At 42.1% G+C, this 9,230-nt stretch overlaps 1 protein-coding gene across 7 annotated transcripts in view; it reads left to right on the top strand.

Moving 5' to 3' along the window:
• Positions 1-1,133: 1,133 nt before the first annotated feature.
• EPHB1 (EPH receptor B1) overlaps positions 1,134-9,230 on the top strand; it is a 454,416-nt gene continuing 446,319 nt past the window's right edge. For all 7 annotated transcript variants that reach the window (XM_058187165.1, XM_058187158.1, XM_058187160.1 and 4 more), the window contains exon 1: positions 1,134-1,626. In XM_058187165.1, coding sequence (XP_058043148.1) covers positions 1,554-1,626 — 73 coding nt within the window. In that variant the 5' untranslated portion in view covers positions 1,134-1,553. The remainder of the gene's footprint in view (positions 1,627-9,230) is intronic.

Here is a 9,230-nt window from a genome sequence, read left to right as displayed (position 1 = left end):
AATAGCACTCAGACTTATAAACTGCTTCATAGTGCTTTTCAGCCCCCTCTAAGCAGTTTACACAATTAGCATACCGTTCCAGGCAATCTGGGTCCTCATTTTACCAACCTCAGAAGGATGGAAGGCTAAATCAAGGTTGAGCCTGTCAGAATTAAATTCCTGGAGTCAACAGTGAGTTAGCCTGCAATACTGCGTTCTAACTATTGTGCCTCTTCCTTGGAAGCTCTACTCAAAGGCAACATATATCTCTTTTACAAGGAATGCTTTACATCTCTATTCAACTGACCCAATTAACTTCAATAATATTAATTCCATAATATACATAGATATCAGCCTGCGGCCAAAAGTGAATAAATCAATGGTGTTACTTAAGCATTTACCTGCCTGAACCTTTCAAAAGCAAAGTAGGATCACAATTTTGAAAGATGTGATCCGAATATCTATCTTCGTATGCCATATATAGACTTTGGATTATTGTATCATGTTCACTGATACCAAATGCAAAAATGGCTTGTTCCCATGAAAACCTGGGTGAAAATAGTTGCTGCTGTTTATTTTTTAAACAACAGCAGAGGAGTTTGATTCTAGGCATTACTGATGCAACTAAAATGCTCAAAGGTCAAGAAAGGCTTTGTTTGTCAGAGGTCCCTGCGTCTCCTTCTGCTCCGTTCACCAGGTAGACCAGGTGCTTTCACCTGGGACACCTCAGGGTAGTTGGGCTGCATTAGCATAAGGTATCCTAGATAAAGAGACATGTTGTCTCTTTATGAGAGAGTCTTGAAGGCCCAGGGTGAAGAAAATTTCCATACAGACCAGGCCCGAAGGTACAAATAGGTATGTTAAGAAAGAGCCAAGTCCAAGCGACTGGAATGAATCCGGCTTGAATAGAACGAGACGAACTATATGACCGAGGAAACACTAGGGGGCGCTGTTCTCCTTCCTTCTAGGCTTTTGCTCCATCGCGCAGGTCTTTCCCTACGGCTTCCTGCAAAAGTTTCTCTAAAACTAACAATACTGGAGTAAAAGGGGGTGCTCGTTGCTGATTGGTCGGAGGATTTTTGTGGGCTTGATTTCTTGATTGGACGGGAGCCGTTAGGGGTGGGAAATGTATTGATGGGGTGCGAGCCCGCGCGGGCGCGCGCGAGTGGCGGGGAGGGGGAGCCCTTCTCTCTCCCCCTCCCTTCAGCGGCTGATCTTGTTCTCACTGTACTGTACTACCGCTTGCAATGTGACACTAGAATATAGACCCTCTTTTTTTCCTCACCCACACACACCACACCTCATACACACACACACGCACGCATACAGACACCGGCACATACCTACACACACTTGCACACATATTTACACGCATGCACGCACGCACACACGGACCCACGCGGTGGACTCTCTATTCCGGAGTAGAGTTGTTCAGAATATATATAAATATATATTGAATTATAGAGAGAGAGAGAGGGAGCGAAAGAAAAAGCGACGAAAAAGGAACTAAATCTGGTCGAACAAGGAACTATTTCCTTTCTTCTTTTTAAATCTGCCCCCGTTTCTTCTGCATCATGTTTGGGGCTCCCACGGCACTGGATTTTGTTGTGCTTTTCTGCTTGGCATCTGCAATTGCAGCTGTGGAAGGTAACAAAATATCAACGAAAGGGAAGCGAGTGGGCGGGTGGAAAGAAAACTTTTTTTAAAAAAAAACCCCGACAATATTCGCTGGATTGTTCAGTTTGCTGTTGATACTCGCGGGAGGAGGAAAAGCCCTGCTCGGTTCCGTTGCTCTGCCTGCCACTTTCCCACCCCACGCTCGGAGAAAAGACGCGGGGAGGGAGCACCGACTCCACGGGACGTGTCCCCCCCGGTGGATTTCCCATGTAGTCGGGCTGCAATGCGGCTCGCCTACCCTATCCCGAGATCTGGAAGGCTAGGAAGCTGGGGGCCAGGAAGCGCTTTCCAATCCTTCCCGCTGTGGATGCTCACAGATGCTACCGGGGCTCGGAACCTGGCTCCGGGGGCGTTTGCAGGGCTCTCTTGCCCCTCTCCCCAAATCTTGCTTGAATTGAGAAGCGGGCTTTTCCCAGGGAGGGGAGCGTCGGAACGGTGGGTGCCTGATGGGCCCCGGGGGCAGCAGCCGGGCGAAGCGGGCAAGGTGTTTGGGGTCGGGGAGAAGGCGGGCAAGGTTTGGGCAAGAGCGACCGGTTCCCAACTTAGTGCTCACACCGCCCGCCCTCCCCCGCCCACAGCTGTGCCGGGTTACAATAGATGAAGGGTAGGAATGGGCTGGCGTGGTGTAAGGTGTAACTCTGGGAACCCGATCCTTAATTCTGCCTTTTCGCGTTTCAGAAAGGAAACGCCTGGTATGAACGCGCTGGGGCACACACAGAACGGTCGCAAATTTGGCCGATGGTTGGGGTTTTTCGTTTTGTCTGGAGAGCTTGAATAGGGGAAGAATCGAACCGGGGCGGCGGTCCTGTGATTGCTCTTAACGTGGAAAGAATACAGATGCGTAGCCTACAGGCCATTTCCACCCGGGTGATTGATAGCGTCTTGTACCACGTTCCGGCGGCCCTCGTGGTGGCGAGGTGAAGGCTGGTTTCCTTTAGTGGTTCGACTCGTCCTTCCGTGCTCGCTTCTAAGCAGAGCTCCAGCCCGCGTTTCCCGGACTGAGTCTTACTTGAAGCTCTAGTCGGGCTAATAATACATATTCTTGGAATGAGAAAGCCAGCCCTTTCCCCTGTTCTTCGGGGCTGGGCTGGGGAATGAGCGCAGAACCTGCTGCTGCTTTTTTCAGGGAATGAATTAAAACTTCAGCCCTGCCTGGCTTTTCTCTTTGCTGTCTCGGGGGCTAAGCTGGGAGTTTCCCCTTTCCAAAAGAAAAAGAAAAATATCGAAGGGGGCCGCCCAGATAAACTTCAACCAAACGAGCGTACCGCGATTTCACTTCTTCGGATGAGGGGTGGGGACAGCCCAGGGGTGAACCTCGGCGGCCACCGCCTCGGTGGGCGCCCCTGTTGTAGTGGGCAGAATCGCTACCAAAACTCAAGGCGGGATCCAAGAGAAGGAAATGGGGAAGGGGGGGGGCGAGAAGGAGGTGCCGTTGGTGTAGCTTTGATGATGAATGATAAACGTGACCATTCAGAAGATGTTCTCGGGTTGCAATTAAACAGACCCGCGAAAACCGCTTAGCTGGCTGCTCCCTGATTGATGCAACAGGGTAGGAAAACTTGGGACGCTTAGAGACCAGATCGTGCCTTCCTAAACCACCGGACCTCGGATAATTCTTCACAGGGGGACTTTATTCTGTGAATAGTAGAAGAGAAACGCCAAAGCTTCCCCCTCTCCTTTTTGTTTAGAGCTGCGGGGATCCACCTTGCGGATCCCCCGCTCCCCGCCTTCATCCGCGATGAAAATGACGGATGAGATTAACTGGAAGGAAGCGTTTGGCGAGCCCTTTCTCTTCCTCCCCCCCTCTTCCCCTCCTCCTCCTCAGAAGGCGATTTCTTTTTGCGCGCTGATCTTCTCCCAGCTGGTTGCTTTGCGGGAGCTCTTTATTTAAGAAATTGCTTAGATGCAAGGGAGGAGCCTGGCTAGCCGCTAAAGCAGAAGGCGAGCCCTCTCGAGTCTCGTCGTTGACGGCGGCTTTATTGCAGGCAATTAGACGGGAGGAGGAGGAGGAGGAGGGGCAGCGACGTTTATAAAAAAGACAGTTTCAGTGGAATCTTGGCTGTTTGTTTCCCCTTGCAAAAAACCAAAACAAATAAATTAGTTGTTGGCAACAGGCATTTTCTACAGTTAAACTAGGGAGGAAACTCTTGAACTGGGCAGGACAACGGGGCAGCTGTATTTTCTTAAAAAAATTAGGAAGGAAAAAAAAAACACCGTTGAATTTTTTGGACCCGGGAAAGGAGGGGCTGCCTAGAAAATAGTCTGGCGTTTTCATGATAGCCTGAAGAGCCAAAGTTGTTTATATGTCTGCTTTTGTTCTTAGACTTTACAAGTGAAGACAGTACAGTTTGCACAGTTTGAAAATGAAAAGAAATAATAAAACATGAGAATGTGTCAGTTGAGGGAATGCATCTAGGATTGGGGATGGCTAGGATGGCAGGACCATTAAATGGATGTAAATGGTTGGCTTGCAAAATGTACCCAGGGTGTTCATAAATGGTTCCTCATTAAGTTGTAGAATGATCCCCAGTGAGGTTGTGCATGGTTTGGTCATAGATCTTCTTTTGGCTTTTAGAAGAAAAACATTCACTTCAAAGATAAGGTGGAGGTACCTATATCAAATTTGCAGACAAAATGGATCTGATTAGTTTATGTTACAAAGGGTAGCAGTAAAATTCAAAACCATCCTGATAGTAGCAGCATCTGCAGGGATGGACAAAGGGGCTAGACTGGCATCAGCAGCGTGGCAGTGTTGTGATGGAAGCCCCACCTTCTGTGTACATCACAACATTACATGCATGGCCCAAGGGACAAAGTTTGCAATGGGTTCTCACCATCACTCCACTAATGGCAGTGAGTTCCTGTGGATGCCGCTGCTCGGTCAGTTAATGAAATGGATGGGCAATAAATAGTTGAAATGTAATGGAAAGAAATGCAAGTTTTATACAAATCAAAACAAAGGTGTAGCAAGGTGTTTTTTTGCAGCAGTCGTAAAAAAAGAGCCTATATCGTATGTGCCAGAACCTAATCATATATAATTAGGTGAGCAGTTAGATTTGCTGCAAAAAAGACAAATGTCTTTTTTCTGTTGAAATCACTTGTTGAGATGGGCCATCATATATATTGGAAAAATAAGTGAATTACAAGAAGTAATTGTTTGTTTTATCCCATGTTAGTCGCCCGCCTTCATATTGAACCCAGTTCTGGACATCAAACGGGAACATGTTCAGGGAAGGTTGTCAGGATGATCAGGGACTACAAACTAAAACTTACAAATAGAGGTTGAAAGAATTTGAAATGTTTAGCAACAAGTAAGGGTATGATCACGCTATTCAAAATACCTGAAAGGATGTTATATAATATATAGAATGTGACCAAATAGAAGAGATAGACTGATGGATTTAAATTGCAAGTAGTCAACTGAATATCAGACCAAAAAATCCTTGGAATTGTAGGAGCTATTCAAATAGTGGAATTAATTACCCAGAAAGGAGAAAGATTGATATGTATCCTCCACTAGAGATATTCAGGAAAATGCCTGAACCATCATCTGCTCTGGATGCTTTCATGTGGATTCCTGCACTGAAAAACAAAAGGGATTTAATGATTGAAATGTCCTCTCCCATGTTTATACTTTTAGGTAGCACAGTATTTGCAACACTGTTATTCCCCTAGTGCACCAAGTACTTTTGACATTTAAAAGTTTCTTTTAAAAATAGGCTTGTACCCTTTCTGACTATATTATGAAATATCTAGATTAATTTATAAAAAGGCATGCTTAGATTTTCATAAGTGATGTTGAGGAAGCTTTCCAAAAACTGATTTTTAAAAACTCAACACCTCCAGTAAATTACTGAAAAGGCAATAACTCTGCTTTTCACTTGCCTTTGTACTCCGAAGGCTATTTGCACAAAGGCTACGCCCTGCAAAAAACTAATCACGTTCTGATACTCTTAAGGTATAGAAAGCAGGCCTATGAATCACCCTCTACTCCAGTCTCAAATTATGATTGGTTGCAGCTAATTTTCTTATTCCTCCCCATCTCCCCCTTTTGGAAATCTCAAGGGTGTGGAATTAAGTTAAGCCCAGAGCAGACAGCTTAAATCATTCCTAGCAACCATCGTGAAAAGTGTTTTAAATCTTGATAGAGTGAGGAGGAAGGGATAAACTGGGAGTGGTAAGGGTTGGTTGTGCTGCATAGTTTTTGCAATACCTGCATCTTTGTTTGGAACCCAGGGTGGCTTCAGGATTATAGGATAATTGGAATGCCTTTGTAAGAAGCAAGAGAAGGAGAGGAAACAATGAGAGCATGCTGCTAGAATATTATGTTGGCATGACTGAGCTTGTGGCAGAAAAGTATCTCTTAGCATCTGTAACAGACATGAGAAAGGAGGAAAAAGCATTGGAATCATTCAAATCAAGTAGAGATGTCTCAACATTTCCAAAACTTGTTGTGTGCTGACCAATATATTTACAGGAACATTAGTTTGGGCTACTTTCCCTCTATGTGGTGTGAAGTGAAATGTTAGGATGAGTGGTTTGTGTGTTTGTGAGTGTAAGTATATGTGTATATGCATTGCTTCTTAAAAGTTTTGATAATTCTTAAAGATGCTTAAAGATGCTTAAAGAATTCTTAAATTCTTAAATATTTCAAAATATAGTTCATCAGTTTTGCTTGGACTTTTCAAGTAATGTTTTGTTAAAATTTGATGAAATAACTTAAATATTAAAGAAGATTAAAAAACCATGGACATATTCTGACATACATAGATTTTTTGATATTTCTTGGTGCATTGAATAAGAGTTGGCAGCTGCATGTGTTAGGTGCCAGGTGTCAGCTGCATGTCACATCTGCATGTCAGGTGTGAAAGACCAGGTCCGTAAACAATGGTCCAATTAAACTGATTTATTGCTAAAAAGCCTATGCACAGAAATCTTCTCAATGGTTAGCACCTACTTGGAGATAGATAAGAGTCAACAGAATTCAAGGGGTGGTGGTGGTGAGGGACTTAGTCTGCTTATGGCTAGTTGGGATTCTAGGTTTATCTCTCTTTTAACCTGTCCCCAGGTTCTGCCACTCCTACATCAACTGAAAAATCCTTTTAAACATATATATAATGAGAATGCTTGTAACTTTGGGGCTTGGAACACATTATAAAGTATAAAGTGGCCTAATTGACATATGCTTGTTTTCATGAGCCCAAACACTGATGACTCCAGCTCAACTAATAGGAAGTTAGGGAAGTTGAAGGTCCAACAAACTGGGAGTTCAGGAAAGCTGTTCTGTTTTTCAGTGCTAAAGAAATTAACCCTCTATCTCAATTTTTATAGCATCTAAATTTATGAGGACATGAAGATGAAATCTTTCAACAGGGCACTTCAATTTTTAAAGGAAACATAGATTTTTTTAAGTTGTGCAAAGGAAAAAATAATGACAAAACAGAGTATACATTAACTCAGAATCTCAACCAGATAATGAATCAGACATTGCCCTATTTGTTTTGTTAATGAATTTTTGGTGTCCTTTCCATAAAAGTAATCTTTTCCATGACCTGCTGTTTTATAAAAATACAATACAACAGTATCCATTAAAATAGTTTAAAACTGACCTCCAATATCAAAGAGTCCACTAGAATCGGACAGCCCATATGAAATAGCAAGACTGCTTTCAGATCAACTACAAAATAATAATGAAACCCATATTTTCATAACCTGGCACATAAATGCTAGCAGAACAATCTTATAACTGTCCAGTTACAAAAGAGTCCATAGTCCAGGCATCTGTTTTGTATGCTTGCAGTTATATTAGCAATAGGACCCGCAGCATGACTTTCACTTCCTTGAAGATGAGAATGACTGAACAGTTTGAATTCTGCTTAAAACAAACTGGAAGCCAATAAACATTGCATAATATAAACTCTTGACAGATGGATCTCTATGTGAATTTTGGGCTCATCTTCTAGACTTTGCCATGTAATTCACAGGAATATTCTGGAACCTGCAAGATTTATGGTTCCTATTTCTTTCATAGTATAGTGTTGTTGTTGTTGTTGTTGTTGTTATTATTATTATTATTTGCATTTATATCCCACCCTTTTCCGAAGACTCAGGGCGGCTTACACTATGTTAGCAATAGTCTTCATCCTATTTGTATATTTATATACAAAGTCAACTTATTGCCCCCAACAATCTGGGTCCTCATTTTACCTACCTTATAAAGGATGGAAGGCTGAGTCAACCTTGGGCTCTAAACCTTGGGACTAAAACCTGCAGTAATTGCAGGCAGCTGTGTTAATAACAGACTGTCTTACCAGTCTGAGCCACAGAGGCACAGTGTTAGGATTTTATCTGATTAATTTATTTCTACAAGTTACTGTTTTGCCTGATTTCTTTTGTATTTTTTAAAAATTAATGAACTCTAACAGCATGAAATATTAAACCACTTTTCTTAAAGAAAAACATTTCATTTGAATTAATATGGAAGATCTGTTTGACTCTGCATGGTGAACTTTGTGATTTCATACATACAGTCTGTTCTTGATGTTGCAGTCACATTCATATCCATTTAAGAGATTCTTAATTAGTCCATTAGTTCAACCCTTCCATGTAAAAGAAGATACATGGGAAGATTTCCCAAACCTTCAGCATTTCTTGTAAAACAAAGGAGGGGATATACAGTAAGTCGTTCATCAGATTCTTCCATGAAGTCCTATGCTACTATTAGCCATTTGACAAAATATTGTAGTTTAGATTTGTAAAATCCCCAAAACTTTAATCAAAGACTATCTACTATTGACCTCACTCCATTCCTAAGAGGTCTGTAAGGGGCATGCATAAGAGCACCAACGTGCCTACCGTTCCTGTCCTAATGTTCCCTTTGATTGTATCCAATTCGTATGGTTATTTCATGCTTATGCTTATATATACTGTTGTGTTTGACAAATAAATAAATAAATAAATAAATAAATAAATAAATAAATAAATAAATAAATAAATAAAAAATACACACAAACTTTTTCCATTTGGCAGCTTCTTCCTGCCGTGACATGCCTTGTGTCTTCAGTATTATGGAGAATTATCTAAAATGATTGAGCCCTCTCTTTCTTCTCCCCATCAATAACTTATTTATTCCTATAGACCAGAGGTCTCCAACTTTGGCAACTTTAAGACTTGTGGACTTCAACTCCCAGAATTCCTCAGCCAGCTCTGGTGAATTCTGGGAATTGAAGTCCACAAGTTTTAAAGTTGCCAAAGTTGGAGACCCCTGTTATAGACTTTCCAAGTTGGAACATTTCATAGCATATAATTTTTAAAAATGATTTTTCTTCTGAATGTTTTTTAATCTCCTGCTCTTCAATGTTTCTTTGTGAAACACGGATGTATCATTTCTACCCTGCAAGCAAGTTAGTACCGTAGGTGGCATTTCATTCATTTGGCTAGCTGGTTTCCAAAGATTTTGTGTTTGTATATTTGGGGAAAATAGTATGAAGTATCTTTTTCAGATTTGCTAGATTTGGTAGCAGTAAGACTATCTGTTTGCAAAAAATGGTCCTCACTTTTGCTTTGGCATTCTT

The sequence above is a fragment of the Ahaetulla prasina genome, chromosome 6 (assembly GCF_028640845.1).
Source record: "Ahaetulla prasina isolate Xishuangbanna chromosome 6, ASM2864084v1, whole genome shotgun sequence".
Taxonomy (NCBI): Eukaryota; Metazoa; Chordata; class Lepidosauria; order Squamata; family Colubridae; genus Ahaetulla; species Ahaetulla prasina.
Note: the sequence above shows the minus strand (reverse complement) of the source record. Positions and strands in the feature narration are given on the sequence as shown.